Here is a 27,007-nt window from a genome sequence, read left to right as displayed (position 1 = left end):
GTCCTAGGATTTATGCATGCTACTGAAACATTTTTCTTTAAGGCTGATATCAAGCAAAAATGTGAGAAAAGTTAAAGAGACCAAAATTAAAACAAAGTGTCTTCCTCAGAATTATGGTGCTTTCCTGTGCATAGCAGTATAGAAGAAAAAAAGGGAACAGCCCAAGTTCAGGCTAAGAAAATTACTCATTAGAACCCAACCAATCCATCGTCAGTCTTGAAATGCATATTTTAAGTATCTCAACATCAGAGAAAGATGAGTATTAGCGACTGACTAATTCTTTAATAAAGTATCAGAAATGCCACTTTTCCACTTTAAAGGTAAAACCAGCCTTTCTGAGGGGCAAAATCTTCTGAAAATTTTGTAGCATTCTCCGTACAACACCTCTTCAAGCTGAGAACTGCATATATAACAATTTGAATTCTGAAATATACTTTTCTTCCTGATTTGAAGTTTTGAAGATTAAATGACTAAGATGTTAAAAGCATAAGTGCAATAGATTATAGACAAAATTACACTATATATTTCCAAGGAATATATGTTCTAAATAAATTCATAGTTCACTTATACACATAGGTTTCATTTTTGCTGGTCTGACTGCCTACTCAATTAAAATTCCCAGTATCCCTGATAAACTGACTTTTACATGACTGAGAGACAGTCCAACGGAAAAGATGGTCAATTTTGTTTTCATTTTCCTACATGCAATGCATTACCTTAAACAAAAATAAAAAAGTTGCAATAATCCCCAAAACTTGACTTGCTGTTTGACCAAGTAAATATTACTGCTTTTAGAAATACGCATGTAAAAATTATATCTTGGTATCAGTGGAATGCAAGAGTTCAATACATTAATATTTATAAAGCAGTGCATGAATGGATGTTAAATTAATTCTTTAAGTCAAAAAAAGACAGTACCCATTTGCATTTCAACAAGTGAAACTTTTCCATCCATTTGACAGAGACAAGACTATAAAAGGTCTCAAATTTCTCCAATAAAAGTGGAAATTACATCTCAATATTTCGTCAGAGATTAAAAACAGAATTTTAGATGAATTATCTGATACAAAGATGGAAGTCAGGGTGCTGCTTCAAGATCTACAGAAGTAGAGCACTTTAAGACAATTAAATGATTTCCCTGCAGGCAATGTCTTTTCAATCCAAGCTAATGACATCATTTAAGGAGGATGGTCCATTTAACTGAAAGGATCTTTTACAAGGCAGACAGACAGAAGGCAATCCCGGAATGTTTTCAAGGACTTCCCATATTTCAGAATTATAATGGCAAAATGCCTACATCAGAATCTTAAACTCAAGCATTAATCAACAAAATGAAAGACTAATTTTATAAGAAAAATGTAATAAAACTCATTTTAAGAAGTTTTCCCTTCATTATTTTTTCCCTTAAAGGAACCAATTCTCTTCTAATGGTAATTATGCTGCTTCAGAGTAATGATAATACTCAGGCTGCTCAGTTTTAGGCTGCTGTTTTTAAAGTAAAGCCAAATCACTTCACTCACTTGCAAGTTGAAGAGTAACTTTCATAAACTTTTTCACCAGTTTATATAAGCTATGATCTTTCAGATAGAAAGCATTGTACTGTTGCCTCCAGAGTGTACTGTACTACTTTTGGTATAGTCTATATACCAGCCTTTAAATTGCACCATCACCTTTTTCATTAAAAAAAAAAAAAAAAAAAAAAAAAAAAAAAAAAAAAAAAAAGGAAAAAATTCAAATGAGCCAGTAAGGGGAAACTCACAGTTTTAGTGTCTGTATCAGCAGTTTAATGCACTTCTGTAACTCCTGAGACGGGGGAGGTGGTGCTGGGATCCTAAACCTAAATGATTTTTCTGATATTGAAAAATCAAAGCAGGATATGCTATTTTTAAACAGTTAAAGAAACACCAACATTTTCATATTAAAATAATATTATTAAAACTAAGATATTATACAAAACTACAAACACCTCTTGTACTTCAGAAGGCAGCATCAGTCTAAATCCAACCAAAGAGTCTTTTTACCATTTACAATAACACTCAAAGCCATGGAAGTTGTATACACATTAGGATGACATCTCTTAATAAATGATGTGGTTCTGAGGACAGGGGGGGAAAAAGTTTACCTTATGTCTCCTTAATATCCATTTCAAATTGTCAAAAACTTCAGAAAGCTGGAACGTGTGAGACATAACGAAGAGATCTTACCATGTAAGCAGGAGCTAGAAAACGTATAACTAGTCCTGGCTCTTAACCAGATTCCTTTCGCAAACTTGGGCAAGTCACAGCCACTTTGCCTCCACTGTTCCTCTTCATAACAGAGAAACAGTGTTCACATCCTTTCTAGAAATGCTGTGAAATGTTGCTGGTTTCATTTTGCTTGTCTTTAAAAAAAGTCTTGTCTTCAAAAAGGGAAAAATATTTCATTTTCAGGCTTGCTGTGCCACTGATTTTTCCCCGCCGCACCCACACACTTTTTCAAAGTAATGTAAGCAGTTGGACAGAGGGAGAGAGAAGGGGCAGAGGGAAGGTTCCAGCATGTGTAGGACTGGGATGTCATATATGTACTGATTCCTGCATTTCAGAAAACTACACACTTTCTTCTGTGACTGCTATAGCATACCTTAAATTGAGAGAGGAAAAGTGAGGAGAACACCATGAAAGAGTATCTTTTTGGTAAATGGCAAGATGATTCTGATTATATAAATGAAATGGTTTCCAAAAAAACCCATTTTTTTATTCTAATAATGTTGTCTTCTTCTGTCTTCCTCTGCTGCAACTGTCACTCAAAAAGCAAAGGAGCAACTGTAAAATTTAAGTTATTTTAGTTTAAGGACCTAAACTTTTGACACTCTACATCTTTCCCCACATAAAGAACATGCGTATCCTGAAGTGGTGAACAAGTAGCACATCAAAAGAATGCTGATTTTTAAAGCCTGAATATAGTAATATGTAAATAATAATAAGACAGTGGCATTGCACAAAGTAATACTGTTGTATTCCTAATCACCTGGGCATTTTCTTAGTTGACAGTTATATTTCTAGTAAAGGAAGAAGAGATTTCTGTGGACTTCAACAGCCACAAGAATTTAATTCTACTTCCTGTTACACACCTTCTCTAAAACCTAGGTCCTCCACCAGTATATTTGCACATCTGTTTCCAAACTTTTTCTCACAGTTTTTGTCTTATCCTGATTAGGTTTTCTGGAGCATGAAATTATTCAAATTCATACATACAGCAGAGGATTCTAAAACTGCCTTGATCCAATGAAAGTAAGGTGACATATGCAAAATATATTACCTCATTTACTGGCACTTAACCAGTTTTCATGGTTTTTTTATTCAGGCTCAGTTTGTCCATAAACTAAACACCCAAAATCAGCCAATCTATTATTACTAAGAGAACTGTATCAAAATAAAAATCTAGTCACTATAAAGATTCATTTTGATATTGTTTCCCACAAAAGTGTTTCCATCTATAACATGCTCATGCACTCTCAGATCTCCCTACATAGACTTGAAATTCTCTAAAAATCATATACTTTGACAACAAATTCTCAAAAACACCTGACAAAATGGTACTGGAGAACACCAAGCAGAAAGAGTCACCAAGACAAGAAGTAATGAACAAGACTCTTGAATCAACTTTTCATGAATTACCTATACCATTATGTGTCTTATATTACTACCAAAGCCCGTATCTGTGCAAGATCAGAGGTATACTGAACAAATAAAATTACTAATTGCAGTTCTATTTGTTCTGATTTCATTAGCATTATTTTATTCAACAGTACACGTGTTTGCCTATAAAACATACTGACAAGGGAATTTGCCTCTGGATATGTAAGGGAACTACAACAAGGATAACTTGGCTCAAAATATTTACAAATCACTGGTATATTATTTAGAACAATCTTAAAGATGAAGAAACCAACATGAAAAAGCCATCAGAGCTAGACAATTGACTCTCAGTCACAAAGAATTCATTAATAATTCCACGAGGACCATCAATGTAATTATCAAACCAAAAGGACAAATTATGGCCACATCTACTCAATAACAGGAACCAGAGTGGGTAGTTATGTTGTAACCACACTTTTCCTTACTATAATGTCACCTTATAACAGCATGGTTCTGTTTTGTTTGTTAGAAGGGGAATCCAAGAAACAACCTAAACCACTCCAGTTCTGAATTAAACTATTTTTTCTCAGTTTTAAGGTGATTTTCATTTGTTTAGATTGTTCAGTTTCATATACATGATTTCCAGATTTTTAAATATTTTGACTCAGTGGATCTGCTTTCTGTACAATATTTTCACCTTCTTGATTTCTATTTGGAAATTTTATTCATTAAAGGCTATTTTTAATCTAAGAACTGAATAATCTCTAATTGCAAATAGGGTGAAAAAATTCTCTACCTGACATTCCTAATATAGAGCTTGGGAAAGGAGAAGTCAGTTGAAAAAAAGACTAACCTAGAGATTTAATAAAGGCTCGGACACTCAAGGCCCTTTCCAAAATACAGCAAGCAGCTATTTGATATCAACGCTGTGTTATGAATCGCTGCACCTCATTATCAATCCTTCAAAAGGAAAACAAATCTCTCTCAAAATGTCTGCTTCCGAAGGACAAAGGCAATTAACAGGGGCAGGTGAAAAATAAAAAAACAATGAAAGTGTATTAGAGTGACAGGAGAATTTAAAGATGCCATGTGCATTAGGTTATATTTCTTAAATTAAGGCTTAAATGCAACAAGAACTGTAGATTCCTCAAACCTGTTCAAAGTTGAATTCATTCCAGGTTGAAAACATCCTGGAAGCACAACAAAGCTGAATTAATTTCTCTTCTCAACATATACAATAATAAAGGTAGAAACCCTTGTAAACTGCATCTTAAAAAGGTAATAAAATGTTCCTAATATAAATGTGGTAGTGTCTTAGTTATGGCCTTAGTGTACCCAAAAATAGACATAGCCATGCTGCCTTCAGCCTTCATACTATTCAGTGTTCTGCCTATCTTAAAACACTCCTTATTTTCTACCCCTCTTCAGCTATATAAACAAAAATGAAACACAATAATTAAATAAAATATTTTTATATGTATTATGGCTACGTTCATACACAAGTCAGTCATCCCAATATCTCGATGACTGTTAATGAAACTGAAAGCCTAATTAGCAAGATGAGGGGAATAACCCCAGCATTCTGGCCCACCTCCAGTATGAATAATTGCTTCTACCTATGCAAAATTCCCCCTGTCATTTCAATTAGGTAAAATATTCCTCACATCCTGCTCTTAAATTGCTGGGTATTGTTTATAGTGCCATTGCAAGAGCTGCTGCATTCTACCCTGGGTACAGCTGCCTTTTGAAAGTAATAACCTGGCAACTCCTACTTTTACTTACTTTGTTCAAATACCTTAGTTTTGCAAAAGGCTGTCTCCTATCAGAAAAAGAACCAACCAACTAAAAGAAAACCCCAGCACTAATTTATTGTGCATCTATTAATAACAGAAGTATAAAATCTGTGTAGAACACAGGGAACACGTTAACAGGTACTGAGGTATAAAAATAAGTCAGTCAGGCATAAGCGTCTTTAGCAATTCAGCAGCATAACAAGCAGTCATCTTGTCACACTATCACAATTTTGAATGTCTCAGAAATTAAGCCAAAGCTAACACCTTCGCAAATGACTGTGAATTCCTACCAGTACATTGAAACACCCTTTTAAAAACTCATATATATACACACAGCAAATTTAACAAGGAAGAGAATGAAGTCAGTTATCAACTTCCAGGGCCCTTCCAGGGCCTCCAAAACTATGGTTGTACCTATTCCTAGACCTTGCTTCCTGCTCAGCAGTGTGCACACCCTGAATACCTGTTCTCCAAAACAGCCACCAATTCACCCCAATGCTTTCATTTTGCCTCACCCCATATTCTCCAAAATTCTCTTAAAACCCAAAAATTTTGATTACAATTCATTTCAAATGTTCACCTGACTAAAAACAAATCCTAATTTTAAAAGGATTTAGAAGTTTTATAGGTTTAATTAATTTTTATTGCTTCACCGTATCAGAGTGTTTTCTTGTTCTTCCCTTTTGGGTCTGAACTGCCACTGAAATGGTTATTAATAAGTAAATTCCAGAATGCTTACATTAGCCTACAGTCCTTTTATTGTTCACTCCTCCTTTAAATTGACTTATCCCTTAATAGACACAGTTTTAATTTACTATAAAATCCACTTAGAAAGGTACTCACTGGTTTGAGTTATGAAAGTTAAAAGATATGTTTTATTTAGGAAAATATGCAAGAAGATATCTGCAGAAATTCACAATAACACTAACTGTACTTTCTATTTCATGAAACATTTCAGTAAGCCCATCAGCTATTTATTGTTATTTATTATTATGGCAGTACGGAAACTTCCACAATAAAATAAAGACCAGGAGTGAAAAGAGCTGTAAAACCATAAAAAAAAAAAAGTTTGCTTTTTCCGTGTCCTGGCCTCCTAGAACTGTAAATCTTAGGCTTTCTTTTTCCTAAATTGTCTTCTTTCAAGGATTACCAGTGTTATAAATACCTTTGCCTTCTACTGACTAGACACATTTTCTCCTGTAGACTCACTTCCTAAACGTTACATCCAAAATTACACACACACTATTAGAATTGCGATCACTGCCACAATTCTGTTCATGTATTAAAAAAAGTACTAAGAAAAGAGCAGCTTGCAGTTTATCATTATCTTCTGTAAAAGGAATATCACTCCTGCATAGGAAATAGCAATATATATATATATAAATTATTTGAAAATACAGTAGAAAATAATTTCCATTAAGTACACTGGCTGGGGAAAAAGCTGCACACACCAATGATTAAGCATAAGTGTGCATCTGTCCTTTAAATATGCATAGCAGTAATAGCTTAAATGCAGCTCAAATCATAGCCAGTCTTGCTGCATATACAAATCTACACCAAGCAGTGCTAAATTAAAAAGCACCTCTGATAAGTTTACAAAAGACAAAGAAAAAATTGGTTGTAAACTCCTCTGCATTGCAAAGATCTCTTTTGTCTGTCAATCAACAGAAAAGTATTATTCCACCATCACAAAAGGCAAACCTTTGGAGGCAGTATAGGTCTGTGTGTTGTGCAAATGTGCAGTTGCTAAGAAGCAAATATGCTTCTCCTCTAATCAAATAGCCCAGCTCAGCAATGCTGCTGGCTTGGGGCAAGAAGCAAATTCCACCAGCCACAAACTTAGAAACAGTCTTGAATTATTTGTTGCTGACCGCTGGCTGAACCCTGTCCTGATGAGCACCATCACCATTAGCCACTTCTCAGTGTATTCCATCAACCAATGGCAATAGCAGCATGCTACAGCTCAGGCTGCAAGGAATTGATCAAACAGGGTAATGAGACTATTTCTTCATGGAGGTTATTTTAAATGAATATAAATATTTTCTTTCTACATAATTTGCCACAAAAGGTCACTGAACTCCCTGCGATTCTAAAGAAAAATGCTGTGGTATACCCTTTATATATTTGAGTTAGGATATAGCCAACAAACAATTCTGGGCATTTTTGATGATCGTGTAAATCTTAATGAGGTGGCATCCCAGACAATTGATTAGCAGCAACATTCCATCTTCACATTTACTTACGAACAAAAAGAAGATTTGATGCTATTTTAGAAAATCATTATATACCCATGCCCTTAAAATCTTTCATGAGAGAACATATTCTGTGAAACTAGACTTACACTTTTGCTATTAACAATAGATCATGCATATTTTCCTATGCTTGCCTTACTTTGATATTATAGCCCTTTCTATAGATTCTTTTAACTGAACTCATATGTTAAAAATATTCACTTTGTGTCTGAGTCAAGTTACTGATGAGACCTGCATTCAGACACCCTGTCTGTCATAGCTGTTTTCTTTAAAAGGCTACTATAAAGAGACACCAGGAGATACTTGAAATTTAATTCAAAGCAACTGCTACAAAAATCCCATCAAGGCCCTCCTTGTCCCACACAAGATTTTTAATCCCATCATTTCCAGTACTGGACAATTTCTCCACTGCTGGGAAAACATGTAAATATTTATTTAAATACCAGTCTAATAGCATTTTATTAATAAAAACCTTACACTAGGATAGTACTAAGACTATGATAAAGAAATAGTGCTTACTATTTTCTACTTTTAGGGATAATAATATAAAAATATTCAAATAGGCCAACTAAATACAATGGTTTATGTTTGAGAACTTACAATATGACCTTGAATAACTTTAAGTAAATGCTTTTAACACAGAAGAAAATTTGTATTTACAACCAGGGATGAGTCTAATTCCTTCATCTGAGACTCAGCACTTAAAAATGCAGTTTGAAATATAAATTAAAATATATATCTATACACAGGATTTAAATTAGTTCATCTTGCCCTGATTAATAGGAGTTCACTTACCTAACAATAGAACAGGTTTCGGATATTTTTTTAAATTCACATATCATATTCAAAGCTTTTTTTTTTTTTAACAACATAAAATAAAAATGTGTAATCTGAAATTCTGTTCCTTTTTTATGACTGGAATCCTCTGCTTCTCAGGCTTTTTTCTCCTCTAACTGAATATCTCTTACCAGTATAGGAAATAATTTTTTAAAAAAATAAACTGATAAGAATATTAATAATAATTACAAAAATAGTTTAAATCAACAGGATTTTCCTCCTACTTCCCACCCTTATTAAAATACTATTTCCAGAACATTCCTTTCTAACAGTATCAATATAATCATTATATGCTGCATGGCAGTGAAGTGCATCTAAAGCTGGAATAGAATAAAGAAACTCAGATGTGTTTTTTTCTATTAAACCACCATTTCTACATTTTTAAATCTTTTTTTTTTAAGAAAAATTGACAGCAAAAATAAAAATGTAGTCCTGTGAGGAAAAAAAAAAAAAGGAGAGCTTTGTTGGCTATTTATTCAAAAACGTAAAGCTTGTTATATCTGTAACACAGACCCTACAAATTCTTATTGTTCATTTATCATGTCTTTTAAAAGTCAGTTTCCCAAAATAAAAAGGAAATAATTCTACATAAATGTTGAAGATGTTTAAAAATTTGTGTGAGGACATGAAGTTAGGACTATTAAAAACATACAAAATCCTAAGAAACTATTTTCAACATAGATGAAAGAAGCCAATTTATATATAAATCCTATTTTTTTTTCCTCAAAGCAATGTTAATATGTTAAGTCCTAAATTCCATTAAAAAAAAAAAGAGTGGTCCCTTACAATGCCAATAAAAACCAACATTCATTTGGGGGGCGGAAAAAATCAGCACCCACTCACAAAAGACGTCTCATCAACAGACTAACATTTGACAAAAATCAGTGGAAACAGCAAAGAAGCCAATACAACTTCCAGTGCCAAGGAGCCAGATGGCACTGCTGGAAAAATTATATCTACAGACTGGCAGCTTGATCCCATGATTATTGCCCAAGGGAGGAGGAAGAGGAAAACGAGGTATTTCAGTGTGATGGAGTAAATCAATTATCACTAGCTCACTACAACATTTTCACATTATTTTTGTACCACATTCTAAATATCGCTCAAGTGAATGAGAGCACTGGAAGATTACAGCAATCTTAGGCAGAAAAAAAGGCGTGCCATACATTAAAAAAGCAGTATGTACTTAAATGTACCTCTTTCAACTGCATTACACAATCCATATTTCCAAATGAAATTTGCAGATATATTGTCATAAACAAGTAAAAACAAAGGTTTTTTTTGCAGTTTTACTTTTGACGTGAAATTCCAAATTTTATCTACAAAGATTACAGACAAAAATATCTCTGCACTTCTCAATAGGACTACATTCTTTTGTGTATTTTCAACTCTTACCATTTCACATATACAAGTACCAAGTAACCATTTTGCTAAAATATTTCAAAAATCTTTGATCAAACAAGTTTGTGGAAGTTTCAACAATTATTTTTCTGATAAAATACAGTATTAAAGATAACTTCTGAAGAAGCTGTTAGAGAAAAATCAGTCCACTCCTACTAGAAGGAAAGCAGTTCTAAAAAACTAAAAGACAAGCTTTCCCCCCCTATCTTCATATGCATAATATTCAAATTACTAAACACAAAATAGAATTACAAGAATAACGTCCTATGAAAACAGGCAAGGTTAATATTTTTTTTTAATTGGAAGTCAATGACAACACTTGCATTAACTTCTTTTCCAAGAAATGGTAATAATAAGGGCCAGTTCCTGTGCCCATCCTTGCAAAAGAACACATCCTATTAACCAAACAAAAAGACTTGGACCACCTTCACTTCACTTGCCTCCAATCCATTTTCATTTTTATTGCACAGCCATGTACCTAGTCTAAATATCCTTCTGCTCCCATTCCTATTTCAAAACTAATCCTTTTCTCTTACCTCTTCAATGTAGAGCGGTGATGTACAAGTGCAGATATGTGAAGGACATCATAAACTAATTGCACCTTTGAGTATGTATTGTGAGTATTTATACATCATCCAGGTCCAAGCTGTGAATGCCCCATCTCTGGAGTGTTCAAGGCCAGGTTGAATGGGGCTTAAAGAACCTGGTCTAATGGAAGATGTTCCTGCCCACCACAGAGGAGTTGAAATTAGATGATCTTTAAGGTTCCTTTCATCCTAAACCATTCTATGATTCTATGATGCACAGAAATACAAAATTTGACTGTTGAGTAACAAGCAAAAATAGTTTTATATGAAGAACAGGATATCCCTGAAAAGGTATTATCAGGCTCTGATGTATTTTGCATTAAGGAACATGTGTCCAGGTAGGCAGAGTAAATATAGGGAAGCATAGGAAAATCTTGTTTAGAGCAGAAGAGGTCCTCCTCCATTATGTAGTGTAGGTTCATTCATAATTCCTTACCCAAAAGGGGCTCAAAACTCTTTCTGACTACCAGCAATAGAGAAGACAAGACCAAGATACTCCCAGGATATTACCCGTCCTTATAGCGATAGTTAGTGATGAATAGGCTGTGCCTAATATTAGTTAAGAAATTGTAGTAGTAATTTTAGTTTGGAGAAAATATGACATTCAACAGTTTTAGTCTGCTACTCTACTCTTAAATCCTACTGCTGTACGTAATCCAAGTAAACACCTATAAAAATTACTAGGAAAGTATCATACTAATATTGCTGAGTGACAGATGTCCACAGAAGTATGGTTCCTGCTGAAAATTTTTAAGCAGCGAATAATTATCTGCAACATCTTCTTGAGAAGGCCAGCAATGTACTTGTCCATTCAGTGGATACCATAAAGACTGAATCTACTATGTGGGAGTTTTTTTGCAAAGCGATTCAATAAACCTTTTCATGACACAGTTTTTACTTTTCCACTCAAATTTAATCTCAAAATTCACAAATATTAATCCACTGCAAGTTTGCTTTTATTTAAAAGTAAACAAACACAAATTCACTAAAGTTAATGCCTGGACTGCACGATGCCTTATAGAAAACAGGCCTGTTTGTTCTTGCTTAAGATCCACAGATTCACTTAGCACCTCTACAGAAAGTACTAATCAATTAATACACAAAAACAGGAACATTGGGAAAATCTTCTTCTGTTCATTAGAATTGATACACACTTCATGTATGCAATAAATTAAATATAGGCACAAATTCTTAATCACCAATTCAGAGAAAGAAATGCCAATCTTACCTTGTACTTACACTGCAAGGTTATAGTTTTTTTTCCAGTAGGTTCCTATATCCAGGGATTTCTAAGGCCTCATCCTTGAGACAAAATATGAATTACAACACAGATCATTGTTTTAAATAGTTCTGATCTAATCTAAAACAAAGAAAACAATATGGTTCTGTAGAGCTTTTTCTCCCCAAGGTGTTTGTGACTACTACATAGCATATGTTGAAGGCAAACCCATTTTTCTGTCATACATGGTAGATCTCAGGCAGGAAAAGATGCCTCTTGCCTTGAATGCCAAGCAGCATCAATCTGTCAAACTTGCTCTCCTCTGGTACCCACCTCAAGGTGCCACTGGAGTAGTGTGAAGCCATGCTATCACCTATGACTGATGCATCTTTCTGGTTCTAGGAGGAAAGGTGTAAGGAGCAGAATGGAAGCTGCCTTGCCACCACTGCTTGGCAGGAAGAGGAATTACAGGGAAATCAGAGGGCAGAAATTCACTCAGTCACGATAAAGCACCAATAAGGTCCTAAAATCATAATTAACTGCCTCCAAAACCTGCTTGAAAAGCTTATTGCAAATCCAAGAGGCAGAAGGAAAACCTCAACTCTTCCTTTTTACGTCAGGTATTTGTGATGTATAAGAACTGAACTGGAAGAACATTAAGCCAACAACAATACAACATAAATAGAAAAATCTATTCACTTCAACTTTCTGGGCTTTTTTTTAGCCATAATATTGTTATATATCTTGAATAAAATTATGATCTAATATGAAAAAGAAATGGGTTAAGCAGGTCATTATTTAGGGTTTTTTTGTTGATATTGTCCTATGTAGTGGTGGAGTATATATGGCTGTTTTGTTAGTGTTCAGTCACTGAAGCAACATAGATGAAATAAAATGAGCAACAAACCATATCATCTCTCCCATGGGAGAAAGGTAAATGTTAAAAGAACACAGGGGTTTATTGTTTGATGGGAAGTTTTTCATCATGATAATTAGAAGTTCAAACATTTTAGTATCATCAATTTGTACACACTGTTAACCTACACAATGCCATTTTTAACTTTATTGTTATCTTTATTAGGGCCAAAATTTCACTTAAAACTTCTGCTTCCTATCAGAAATTATTCCCTTATGTTCTGTACAAATGGTTTAAATCAAATTTAATTAGATTAGCTTCGCATATTTCACACACACTTTTTTTTTAAACATCTTGCTTCCCTATCTAAGTCATTGCTGCTATATGCACTGGTATGGATCCTATAAACAAACCAGCAAGCAACCAAGCAGTTCAGTTGTTTGTTCTTTACATAAAGTTTCAAAAGTACCTACATGTGGAAAGTTGTAAAGATTCTATTCAGCCTTCAAAAATATTCATTACAGAGGGAAAAAATATACTATTGCTATGTCTTTTATGGACAAAAGAGAGTCAAATGTCAACAGATTGACAGAATTTAGGGTATGTATTCTCTTCTACAAAAAGCAGAGTGCAGCTCTGGGACAAACTGTCCAAGGGACAGTGCAATTGCACCAGCAGAGATTTTTAGGAAAGATGAGACAGGTGCCCACCAAGAAACATCTCAGGCTGACTGTGGGTGACACACTGATTTCACTCTTAAGGTCTCTCCTATTCAACAAGCAGTTGATCTTCTTTACAGCTTTTCACAATTTCAACAAAGTTAGCACCCTCTTCTCACGTGTTAAACAGAGAAGAGGGAATTGCATCTGGGAAATTACACTCATATTGTTGGTCCCACATGTACCAGTATCATTGAAAAACAGAATTTAAAAACAAAAGCTTCATATTTTAAGTTCCTTTTCAGTATGTTTTACGTTTCCCTGTGTTCCATCAGCTTGTAAAAGATTGTATTCTGGATGACATCTAAACTGTCCATAAGTGACTCAGACTAAATTTGTAGTGATACATCCTTCCTCTGACAACCTCAGCACACCACATCAGGAATTTTAGACTTCAGTCTTCTTGCTTAAGACTGTGCTGCTAATTAAAATTTATTATGTTGAAAGCAACATTTTTGATCATCATATTACCTTTCTCAGCCAGAAATGCAGAATCATAATCCCCTTCAAAATTCTGACAAGAACTAGCAACCCCTCAAAATAAAGTTAGCATCCCAACGTCCAATATTTATGCATTTTCCACATGATGGGCTATTGCCCTCCTGTCAGTGCCTAGTAAGAGCATATAGTAGAAGCCACCTTTTCTCACTGAAGATTAGCTGTCCAAGTAAACCTAGATCTTACTTCCCCTCAATATGACCTTTTTTATTCAATCATGAATATTAAAAGAGATATAAGGAATAATAAAGTACCTGGTTTTCTGCCTTCAATGAGATCTACCTATGAGAAAAGCAAGACAAATAAAGAAGTTTCTCATTCCTTTGAATGGCTGTCATGCACTTAAGTTTGTACCTCTCTCTCTCCAATACTCAAAGTAAATAACTAATCTCCTACAATAACTCAGGTAAATTTCCAATGCTGTCATCCCCAAGACAACCAAACATCTTTTCCATATACATGATTATGTTACTAAAAAGTGGTATACCAAGACAAGACTGGAGGGATAAGAAGGCAAAAGGAGAAAGGATAGAAATTCCTAGCTGTATTTTCCATTCTCCAACCTTTGATTCCTTAGTTGCTAGCAGTACTTAACTGAGGAACAGTTTTTGCTTTAATATACTGCCTCAAAAATAAACTCAGTACGAATATAGTTTCAGGAATTGGGGAAACACTTGTGTGTATGTGCAAAGACAAAACCTTATACTGAACTCCAGCATGACAGTATTCAAATGACTAGGCCTAAAAAACAGGAAAAATAAGGGTGGGGGGAGCTTAATCAGTATTTGTATTTGAGACTTAACATGTAAAAAGAAACAGCATGCAAAACTCAGTCACACAATTTTTCATCCTCACTTGATCAAACTGCAAAACGTGATGCTCATATTAAGTAAATACTATAGATCATGTGAAATAGTTTACTCCAGCCTGCAAAGAATTGTATAGAACTTTTCAAAAGAAACTACATAAAAACAAAGTGCTGATGCCTGTTGCTTCATCCAAAAATTATAGCATGAAAATCATGTTGCAGGAGCAATAAATTTTGCTCATTTTCAAGACTGCACTTTGACAACAGTTAAAGTATAACACTTTCATTTACTCTTTTTCCTCAAAGCTCTCCAAGTGCCCAGTTTTGCTTGCTCCAGCCCTACCTTCCTCCACTTCAACTATGGGGAAATTTAATAAGAGATTCTCAGACTGTTTAAAAATTTTCTACAAAAAGCATATTTTAATCATAAACTATAGCCAAATGTGATAATCTGAAGAGCATACAAGTCCCCAGACACATTTTTAGTACTTCTTTCATCCTTACCTTCTCAAGGCAACATTTCTAGACCTTCCATAGAAATGGTGATGATCTAAATTATTTCATCACACCATTCACTGTGATCTTTTAGATCCAGTAATGATCCAATTACATACTCCCTGCACAGCCAAAGCAACATGTCTTCTTCAGAGGTCCACTTACAAAGTCAAAGTTTCATCCTTTAATACTAGTGACATTTCTTACTATAAAATCAGGTTACCATACCATAAACCAAAAAAAGAAAAAAATCCCTGTATAATGTAAAAGAAGATTACAGTGTTAGTAAACAGCAAAGTTTAAGCTTGCCATTGAACCTGTATTTAATAACTAGGAAACCTGAATATTAAATTAAAAACAGTAACCTTCTTCCCATTTACTTCTCAACCAAAAGTAAGTCTGTTTCCAGCTTGAAAGAAAATCTTGGTATTTCAATTTTAAAATATTTTTGTGTGCTTTGGTTTTTAACTAATCAAGACATATGTACTTCCCACTACATATATTCTTCAATATGCAGATGGAAGGGGAGTAAGAAATTACAAGACATAACATTGTTATACGATGTACTATACAAAAACCTGTCATTTAAGTTGCAAGAAACCTAGTCATCAATAAGTGAAAAAATACCTCGCTCAAAAATCAATTATGTTGAGTCTTTTGTATAGAGAAGTAGTACACCTTTCAGGCAACTGGTATTAATGAGCAGACATGGCTATAGAATCTCCATCTGTTTTTCTGACAAAGCTGTGACTACTCCAGTCTCTCATTGAAATTCCATTAATCTGGTGCACCAAGGACCAATGCGAAAATCAAAACTCCATCTAACCCTTTATCAGCTCACAATAACCTACAAGTGAACTCTGCCTGTTAGCATACAGCAAGTTATGATTTTGCTATCAATCAGGCTGTTAGCCAATAAAAAAAAAAAATCAAGTTAAGACCAGAGTGCCTGGCTGTGCTGTTTTGTTTGGTGTGTCTTGTTTTTCAGTTTGTTATTTTGTTTGGGGGTTTTGTTGTGCTTTATCCCTCTTCCAATTTCTGTAGGGTGTCTGGACATGTAAGTCCATGCATCATTCTCTTTCATTGTGATTTAATTGCTGCCAGCAATCAAGTCAAAGCATCACTGAAGTGTGCTTGAATTTCATTAGATGATATAACTTATGCTACTTTCCTACAGTACCTAATAAACCATAAAGAAACCAAAACACATATGGCTTGAGGGAATAACTGGAAAATTAGGTGGCCATTTGGGAACTGAGTGAACTTTTGAACCAGAGGAACAGAGAAAAAGAAATATTAAAAGGAAAGACAGACTTAGAATGCACACAGAGACATGGGGGTTTGACCTTTTCAGTACCTAGAAAATTACATTAGCATTATGAAAAATACATATCATGTTTAGAGTTTATAATCCATCAAAGTTTAGATACTTTGTTAGTGCCTACCATAAGGTAAAAGTCAAAAGGACAACATAACAATCAGATTTGACAAAAGGCCTTTAGGTGACCTGTGCTAATTTAGTTATCCCATACTTATTGTTAAATGGATTATTCCTCTTGTAATTAATACACCATTAGACAAAGGTCACACAAAAACGCCAGGATTTTACAATGACTGTAACATACACATAATACACTAATTCTTTATCTGTTACCAAGCGTGTGCCTTCACAAATTATGTTTTGACAGTAATGCCGCAAAGTCAAATCGCGACACTTTCGCAAGTCATACAAACTGTACAGCCTAACTCAAGTATATAAAGAGAAATGCCTTGGGGCTTTTTAGCAGAAAATATATGTAGAAAGTTTTACATAAAAATGGACTCAAACATAAATAAAAACCACATCAATTTGGTTACCTACAGATAGGGCCCTCTGTTAACACTGAGAGCCTTGATCTACACAAATCAGGTTTTAGATCTGTACACAGCCCTGTTGAACTGAAATGGTAATTATAAAAGATCAAACATCTACAGACCATCTTACAGACCCAGTTTCTTGAGTAGGATTTAAATATTGAACATTAACAGACCGCTAAAAAACTAAAATACAGTGTTAAGCCTCAACAAACCCATTTATGCCTATTAGAACTGAAACAAATGGCACCTCTGGGGATCAATCCACCTCTTATAAGATTTTCCCAACATATATTTTCATACACAGGCTATATGACTAGACTGGAATGATGGATTATATATATTAAAATCAAAATGGTCTTAGAATGACACATTAGACATTCAAAGAGAAAAAGAGGAACACTGTATACTCCAATAAATTAAGTATTTACAGATAAAAATTTATCACCTTTTCTCAAATTTTTTTCATGCTACACTCCCACTAGGCAATTAAAGAGGATTTATCATAAAATACAGAAAGACCAGCAAGGTAAAATCACCTCAAATATAAAAGAATCCCACCCTCTATATTTCTACCTAAACTGGTATGAATTAGTCAAGATATTGTTGAGCAGCTATTATACCTACTTTCATAACTTCCAAAACAGGCTAAAAATTAATCACCCATCTGTACAAACTCATACGGTATTTCACATACTCGTGCATCAGCATTCTCCAGCCATTCATTATTTAGGTTATGAACGTTATCACTTTTCTCTTGATTAACTGTTTTGAAACAATTCTATAATCGTATCTCCTATTAAATAGTCATATAATTTTGTCACATACCCTTTACACAATCAGTACCATGTTATTAAGTTATAATTAGAAATAATGACAAGATTATGTTTGTAAGCAAAAATAAATACATAGAAAGTTGCATTCATCTGTAGTTTTGAAAATTAGCTTGTGTTTTCTGAAAGCCATACTCGATTTGACTGATAATTACATTTCAACCAGAGAGTAAAAAGGCCTGGTTTTACTTTTTTTTGTAGAAGGTCACACTGCCAACATGTAATAAGCTCAATATAAAAAAAAAGAAGTGTGATTATTATTGTTATACATTTTGCAGAGTTCTGGACATAAAAAAAAAGCATTATTCTGAATCAGTGTTTAGAAGGTTTATCACTTATGCATGTACTTGACTTATCCCTGTTCTGCAATAGACATAATTTTATACCTCATAAAAGCAATTTATGTTTCCAAAGGGAATAATCTGGATAATATAAAATGTGGAGTGGTACATTGCAGGAAGCATATTTTCATTCAGCAATTGTATTTCGAGATGGAGCTGCACAGTTTGATCATCATATCATGTCAGAAAACATCATTCACTAGTAAGTCTATCTAACTTCCATTGCCACAAATTAATATACATCATTAATTTATTTGTACATATACTTAATTTACTGCCATATATTATCCACAGAAGGTGTTTATATTATGTATACAATAAACTAATCTCAAAAATATGGACAATATGCTAAAGCAAGCTTGTTAACTGTTGAAATATTCAATTGTTCACGTCTTCAGAACAGTCGCATTTAGCACTGAACTTAATGAATACAAAATAAAACAACATGGAAAAGAGCTATGAAGCATAGACTTTTCCTAAATGCAAACCCAAACTTAAAATTTATATAACAAAAACATCATACAAAACACTGTCTTAATGGAAGGAAACACTGTAGGAATAATTAATTTAATATTTTATGAACCTATTCTGCATGGAGTTTGCAGAAAAATATCAATCACATAAACTGTTTCATTATTTATTAGATAAATAATACAGTAAGCCATTAAGTAGCACAATAAAATTAAGCAAGAATCTGATAATGTTGAATTAACAAACAATTTGTTACAACAAATATTCACATTGGTTTAGCCACCGATCTATCTTTAAAAGCATATGTATCTACATAAGATGCTTTGTTATCAAAAAATGTGAGTTGAGAAACACTGTGTAAATTTGAGACAGCTTCACTATGCTCTAGGACCACTAGAGAGAGCTCTTCAGTTCCTTTAAAGGTTCTTGTAAAGGTAAGAAAAGTGTTCAGCTGTGCTGCTTATCTCTTTATCTGTTTTCAAACACTAACAATCGCATCACGAGGATCCGATTACATCAGCTCATAGTAAACTGGCAAATCTTGTACTTTCTAAGGTAAACAGTGTCACATACCATCAGAAGGTGCTTCGTCCTCTTTATCATATCGGTCAGATGCTATTGAGACGCTATCAGGAGGCGAAGAAAGAGAGTTCTCAGACTCCTCCTCATCTTCCAGCCCTGCAAAAGTCAATACACATTGCTAGTTAAATAGTTTATCACACAAACACACAGGAAAAAAGTATTTGCAATAGTAAGGAGGATATTAATTCCTATCTGGAACTGAAAAAAAATCCTGTTTCTCATGGATACTGGCAGGCTCCAGCACAGCTGTGAGCGATGCCATTCTAGGGCTACCTTCGGACCCGATGTGCAAATGCTGCTGGAGCAGTTTCCCAAAATGCTGTCACATAATGAACCTGCTCCCAGCATTGCACAGCTGGCAGCTTCTCATGAGGGGCGAAAGAAACACCACAGCAAAGAGGTGGGAAAGAGAAAACACTGGCAGAAGGTAAAAAGTAGAGCACCAGGCTCAGAAGTTCCGCCTGTCCTAGTGCGGGATGGAGCTGCAGCAACTTCCCTCCCAGGAAATGCCAAACTACTGTTGGCAGCAGTGACCTCTGCCCACTTTTACTTTTCTTTGCTGTAATTAGGCACTGCCTTGCAAAACTCTTTGTGTATTCCTTCCATGAAACTAGAAGTGGAATTGCTGCCTGGCAGCACCTGGTAGGAACCTGTGGCTTAATGCAGCATTCTGTTAATGAATTTCTTGCCCAACAGAGAGCCCCGCTACAATAGATACAAAATCTACTTTATCAGTTAATCTGATGCACTTTGATCAGCGTCATGCAAAAGTGAGAAGGTCTAGGAAAGATATAGTGAAATCAATATTAGTTGAGGCTTTCACCCAATTAAGCAAGACTTAACTTCTTCCTGAAACTCGGTATATTTTCTCAGATATGTTTAACACATCTAGGCAAAGAAGAGGGGGGGAAATAACAAATTACATTGCTCCTAAAAAAACCGAATAAAATCTTTGTGAAGGAGAAAAACCTAAATATGACAAAAATCATCAGACCAGAATCATAAAGTTGATGCTCCTTGTTGAATAATCATAAAGTTGATTAAACAGTCCTCAAATTTAATCATAAAGTTAGACCTCAAATTTCTTGAAAATCATGTAACACTAAATTGTTCAAGCATTGCCTTTTGGTATATACAAACAAAAAAGGCTTTCCAGAGACATTCAAATATCCTACTCTACATGTTACCTTTTGGAGCACTGGATCGGAAAACTAATTCTAAGAATCCAAAATAAACACATGCATAATTAATATAAGCTTCTTCACAGATGCAGAAATTGCATTCATCAGTAGGACTGCCTAACCATGGCTGAGTTTTACCCCCTCCCATTTAATAATGGAAATACACAGAAAATTCAGACTTTGACAGAAAGCTCCATGACTGTTTGTAAAAAACACCAAGTTTTCCATGCAGTTAAAACAACAATATCTGATATTTGTTTTGCAAGAGTTCTTTTACATTAAAAGGTTGTCAAACACTAGCTAGGCTTTCCCTTCATTAATTTAGTATGCCTTTCTTAGGAAAGCTTCCTCCCAAGCTCCTATGCCATTTAACAACTGCTCTGAATCTGAGTCTGAATCCAACCTATTTTTGACACAGTCCTCTCCCAGTAGCACGCCAGTCATCGTGTTAATCTGATCAAAGTATTTGCACTTCATCACACCTGTCAAACCAATCAAAAGTAAATTATTTCTCTCTAGAATTCACCTCCTCTTCCAAATAGAAAAACACAGAACAGATAGCACATGAACAGAAAATATTATGCCTTATTTATAAGCAGCATGATCATATTTTACACTTAGATTCCAGAGACCAGATGCCTGTCTTTCTTTGCCTATATATATCTGTATTAGATTATTCACTCCATATAAAAAGAGCAAAGACAATATTCACAACCTATACAATGGCAAAATTTCATTCCATTCCAAAAGTTCCACTGTTTTTCTGTCCTAAATTTTACTAGTACTAGAATGCATAGAATATATCTGTATATGTAAGCCCTGGTTGTCAATCAAAAATGTCTTCTTATTAGTTATGCATAAACATCTTATCATTGAATCCTCATGAAAGTGCCAGCATAAATTTAAAATATTAGGCTGTATTTCTAAAAGAAAACAATTCCAGAAATACCACACTCCAGCACATATAATTCATAGGCTGAATGGCAAACCTTAGTATATTTGAATGAATAATACTTGTGGATGACAAGTAGGTGTGTATACACGTAGAAAGAACATCTCCAGAGGATTTTGTCCCACTTAACAACACATAATTTCTTATTTAAGTTTGCAAAGCTGCACTATTACCTTGCTTTTCCACTAAGTCACCATACTACCATTTTCCAATTACACTTAGGATTTCAAATTCAGTAAACATTTGTGTTTTACTTTCATATAAAAGCCAGATGACCTAGGAACACAGGAATTTTTAATACATACATATTTTGGGCATATCATATACCTATCTCAGATTGTGCTGGTTTGGCTTGGAGAAAGTTTTTTCACAGTAGCTGGTATCAGGCTATGTTTTGGATTTGTGCTAAAACCAGTGTTGATAAAACAGGCATGCTTTAGTTACTGCTGAGCAATGCTTACAGAGTCAACACCTTTTCTTCTTCTTACACCACCACACCAGTGAGTGGGCTGAGGTGCATGAGAAGTTGTGAGGGGACACAGCCAGGACAGCTGACCCCAACAAGAGAACACTCCACGCCATATGATGCCATGCTCAGCATATAAAGCTGGGGGGAAAAGAAGGAATTAGGAGACATTAAAAGTGATGATGTTTGTCTTTCTAAGTCACTGTTACTTGTGATGAAGTCCCGCTCTCCCGAAAATGGCTGAACACCTCCCTACCAAGGGTAAGTGATGAATAAATTCCTTGTTATGTCTTTCTTCTGTGTACAGCTTTTGCTTTACCTATTATACCAATTTCATACCAACCCATGAGTTTTCTCGCTTTTACCCTTCTGATTATCTCCTCTATCCCAGCAGGGGAAAATGAGTGAGGGACTATATGGGCTTTAGCTGCCACATGGCACGAAAATCATTACACAGTTATATACTGTATTTGAAACAACAAAAACCATGGCAACACTGAATGTAGATTCATAATAAAACAAGTTTCTGTTTTATGTCTAGAATATCCAAATTCAAAATGCTCTTAAAACAAAACAACCAAAAAAAGAAAAGTGTTGAGAGTATTATGAAGAAAGAAATCACAGACTCTGTGCCTTACATTTGTCAAAGCATTCTCTAGATGTTAAATCCTAAAGAAGGTTTGAAGACTTCCATGAAAAAAGCAAAAAAGCCCTCACTGAGAAAGACACTCAGAACCAAAATATAAATCCTATGTCATACAATACTACATTCAGGTATCCACACTTTATATGAAAAATGTGGAGAATAGGTGGCAGACTCTGGATAGATGTACAAGCAACCTGCACTCATGCAGGACTAGATTAAACAAAAAAATTCTCCATTTTTTATTTTAGAGTAAAGAAAAATAGTAGCAAATAAATAATAGTTTTCATCCATTTATATTATACACTGAACAATACAATTCTTAAATAAACTAATTTGTACATAAGAACTGCAGGCATTTCAATAAGAAAGCTGACTCATTATGCTCTGGAGTTTTAACAGGCAACATTTCACAATGTGTTTATGTACTGGCATAAAAGAAGGACTACTTCCTGGTATCAGTCTTGGGGTTTTTGCCTCCTAGTTCTGTCAGGGTTAAAAGATATCTTAGGACTGTATGCAGTTAATATATAAAGTTATTGCTCCTGACAGTTCACAAAGAGGCTTCCTGTTGATCCTATGCTGTCTCCTACATTCCCACCCAGAGCAATCTCTGCCCTTTCTCCACTTTACATGCTCCTCCATCAATGTGTTGCATTGAAGTTTATCATACACCTACAGAGTGAAAGCAGTCAGAATTGCATTTGAAGTTCCATGTGTTACTCCTTGAACAGTCAGAGGAGTCAGTGTTGAGCAGCACAAACCACTATCCTCTTCAGGTGCCAAATATCTAAAAATACACCCAAAAAGCATCAATAAATTAAAGAAAAGCATTCAACTTGCACTTATGTAATAGAAAACCTAACTACAAAGCAACAATGGGCATCAGGTAAATGTATTCAATACAATTTGCAGGCATAATTGAAAGCATTGCTGCCTAATCAAACATCTAAAAGCAAAGCATGCTCAAACAAAATGTCTATAGACTCATTAGTTGGCAGCCATTCCATTACAACCACACATAATGTCAGTAGTGCCTTGAACCCATGCCAATGACAACAGCATAAATTTTGCATCTCATTTCTATGGTCATAAAATTAATGACCAGTTTAAAAATACTTCTTTGCAAAAGTTACTGCCTAAAGAAATGACATGACTGTGTCCCTGTTATGCAGCCAAAAGTATAATTATGGAGTTGATGCTCATTAATAGAGTTTCTTGTTTCCCCAGAATAGCATGATTTATCTGGAAGTTGGGAAAAAATAGATTAATTAAAGGTAGATATTTAACAGTCACAATAACAAAAATATCTACATGATCTGACCCTATTCTCCAGTTTCTGCCACTTAAACTAATCTCCTACAGGTTTGATAGCAGAATCAATATTTTATGATGTCTGTAAAAAAAAAATACAATGTCATTCCTTATTATATACTATGTTTTCCATTACAGCTTATTTATTGATTCAGGAAATAATGCATATCAAAGGGTAAGTTTACCACATTGGGAATGCAGCATAAAACAAACTCTCTTCATTGTAACAAGGGCTGTACTTCAGTTCCTACCCCTTGTTCTGAAGACTTCCAACAAATTTAGTTGGTACAATATAATGAATAGGACCATATTACATTGTAAGAATCCAGCTTTTAAAAAATCCAGACTTTTTTTCCCCCCAAGAATTCATTTTCTTCTGCAACACTGAGATTATAACAATGAATTCCTAAGCACTAAAGATACTGTTTCCACCACTTTACTCTAAAAGAGAGCAAGCAAGATATTTCATCCAATGCCTCTGAAAGAAACTTGCTAGCTCACATCCTCAGATAACTAAACACTTTCAATTTATTTCTAAAAGTATCTAGACAGAATGATGCATTAAAACTGCTCAAGTATAAGAGAAATAAAAAAACTCAGGAAAATAAAAAGACATATAGGTCAAACCACCCTGCTTCTTGCCATTTCAGAAGGTCCCAAGTTGCAGCAGTTTGAAATCAGTTTGTCCTGTCCAATCTCTGCAGCAGTAAGAACCCATGAAACAAAGGACTGGATGAAGCCATCAAGGAGATCAAGCAAGGTTCTCACTACTCAGTTTTTCATAAGAACAAGTAGACAAAGCTGCTTTCAAGCTGGCAGGAGTACACTTTAGCCCCTTGATAGGAGCATCCTGTATTTTTAAGATGCTACTGACCCAATCCACCAGTCACCCTGCAAGACTGGATTCTTCTGACAATCAATTTTTCAATGCATGCTTTGCCATGCAGTATGCTCTAATACAGTAATTCCTGAAGGACTTTCTAGGGTCCCCTATTAACATGATGATTTTTAATGGCTTGTTTTGTAAAGGTCAAGCAGAAACTCTTTAGCAGCCACTTCTTAAAACAATACCGAAACAACATTAAGTTTGCAGGCAAATGTGCTTCAAGCAAGAAAAGCAACTGCAACTTTTGCTTGCTGAGTTGCCTCTTATTCTTACAATGCATATCAGGCCAAAACCATTTTGTGCTGCACTGGGGGATGTATGTCATGTTACTTGAAATTGCACTCAGTGTGGACACATCACAGATAACAGCTGTGTGTTAAGGGACAACACAGTGACTTGCCTACAGTGAAATCTCCCAGACTTCTGGGATAGAATGGTATTTGGCACACTTTTAATGCATTTGATGGTCTCTCCAGAAATACATCATGATGATCCTTAAAGAACTGGGTAACAACTAAGCCATGTCTTTCCCATTTATGGTTAAATACTAGCAATGTATTTATGTTCTTGACTAAAAAGTTCAAGTGTGTTAAAATATAGAATTCATGTGCCCATGTGGCTCTGGTGACTACAAGATACTGACTCTCCTTCTCAAGTCCAAAGAGACTTCTACTTGCTGACATTTCCTGAAAAGAAGTGTACAGAGGGGAAAAAATAAAAAGGAAATACAACCTCTGTACAGAAACAGAAAAGAAAAAAATACAAAATCAAAGCCTTTGCATATAGAGCTACTCTAACAGTTTGACTATTTCCAGGAAGCAGAGGTCTCAGGCTCCAGACACACTCTGCTCTGCCAAGAGTCAGAAGCATCTGAGTCACCTAAAGGTTTCCTACAGGTGCTCCCCATAATTACATAGTGAATAACACCAGTGCTCTAGAGACACAGATTCATCCTCGATTATGTTACAGTGAAATAAAAACAAAAGTGGACCATCATCAGTTTTTATCAGAGTGAAAAATGCTAGTTAGAAAATGTCATGTCATACTTTTCTGCATAATTTAGTGCTGCAGATCAGATACAGGGTGCAATGAGAGCATTCTGGAGAACTGGTTCTGCAAATTCCCATAGTATGACTCGATTTGGCTAGTACTTCTGTTGTCTCACTTTCAACATTGAGCCAAAATATTTTGTGAAAAGTGAATAAAAATATATCTTTTACTAAAATAAACGAATAGAACAGATGGCAAGTGAACTTCAAACACAAATACAGTTTCTAGAGCTTAGGGTGCTTCTGCCAACTTTAGCACTATTTTTAGCATAAATTTAAAACAAGGTTCTTTTTAACTAAACATTTTGGCAGTCACAGTATTGATTCAATTAATCTCAAAACAGAGAAATGCCAAAAACTCTGTATTAAGTCAGAATCTTTGACAAAGTTGAGACTTTTATACCCTTAGTGGAATAATAGTCTTATAAAAAATAAACCCAATTTGTATGCAAATTACCGTTGTTTTCAAGTTTTTTCCCAATTCTAAGATCTAGAATAGGTCTCTAATGTAACTACAGCTTTTTAGTTTTGCTTAAACTGCTTAGATAAACAGTCAAATATTTCAAATGTAAAGAAAAAAAGGCAGTAGTGTCTAAGGGAAAGACATTTATACAGAGCTTTTCAATTTAAGAATAAAATAAGATACAATAAATGTCTAATAACTTAAAAAATAAAATCTGATGAAAGACTAGTGGAATGGATATAAACATAATTGTACATTTTTGGTCATAAGAACAACATGGACTTTCTTTATCCATAAATTAACAACACACTTAACTGTAAAAGTCAGTGTTAAATCAGGTAACACATCCCACACAAGAATTAAATATTTTCCCATACAATTAATTTTGTGTCCTTCACTTGCACATGTAGCCATTTCTCCTAAAAAGCTTCATTTTTTTTCAGTCTATATAGACACAAAAGATGCTTTTGTCAGCATACTTACTGACCTGACAGACAACATCAGAAGGCTTCTTTCTAGGAAGATTCAAGAAAGTCCTCAAATTCATCGATCTGGTTGCAAAGAAATATGTATGCACTTTCTGAGAGAGACGCACATGGGTGATCATAGTTTTAAGGAGCCTGGTTCTACTTGCACACATGCTCTTCAATTTTTTTTATTGTTATTCTTTCACACCTCCTCACTTTATCCTTATGGATAGGCAAGATTCTGTATGCTACTGGCCAAAGCCCATAAAACAAGAGTTTACAAATAACTTAGTCAAACCAGCTAGTCACTATGTGCAAAGTCAGTGGGGTTTCAAAAACATTCAGTGATGAAAGAGAGTGGAGTGGACAGTATGCCCACAACACATCCTTGTGGAACAACTCACAAGCTGGAGGAGACGCTGT

General features: G+C 34.8%; 1 protein-coding gene across 2 annotated transcripts in view; it reads right to left on the bottom strand.

The window, feature by feature from the left end:
• The window catches only part of SKAP2 (src kinase associated phosphoprotein 2), a 118,860-nt gene that overhangs the window by 77,076 nt on the left and 14,777 nt on the right, over positions 1-27,007 (bottom strand). For both annotated transcript variants that reach the window (XM_068208419.1, XM_068208427.1), the window contains one exon: positions 19,155-19,259. In XM_068208419.1, the coding sequence (XP_068064520.1) occupies positions 19,155-19,259 (105 nt within the window). The remainder of the gene's footprint in view (positions 1-19,154; positions 19,260-27,007) is intronic.

This window comes from Anomalospiza imberbis, chromosome 1 (assembly GCF_031753505.1).
Source record: "Anomalospiza imberbis isolate Cuckoo-Finch-1a 21T00152 chromosome 1, ASM3175350v1, whole genome shotgun sequence".
Taxonomy (NCBI): Eukaryota; Metazoa; Chordata; class Aves; order Passeriformes; family Viduidae; genus Anomalospiza; species Anomalospiza imberbis.
The sequence above is the reverse complement of the archived record's forward strand: the minus strand, read 5'-3'. Positions and strand labels throughout refer to the sequence as shown.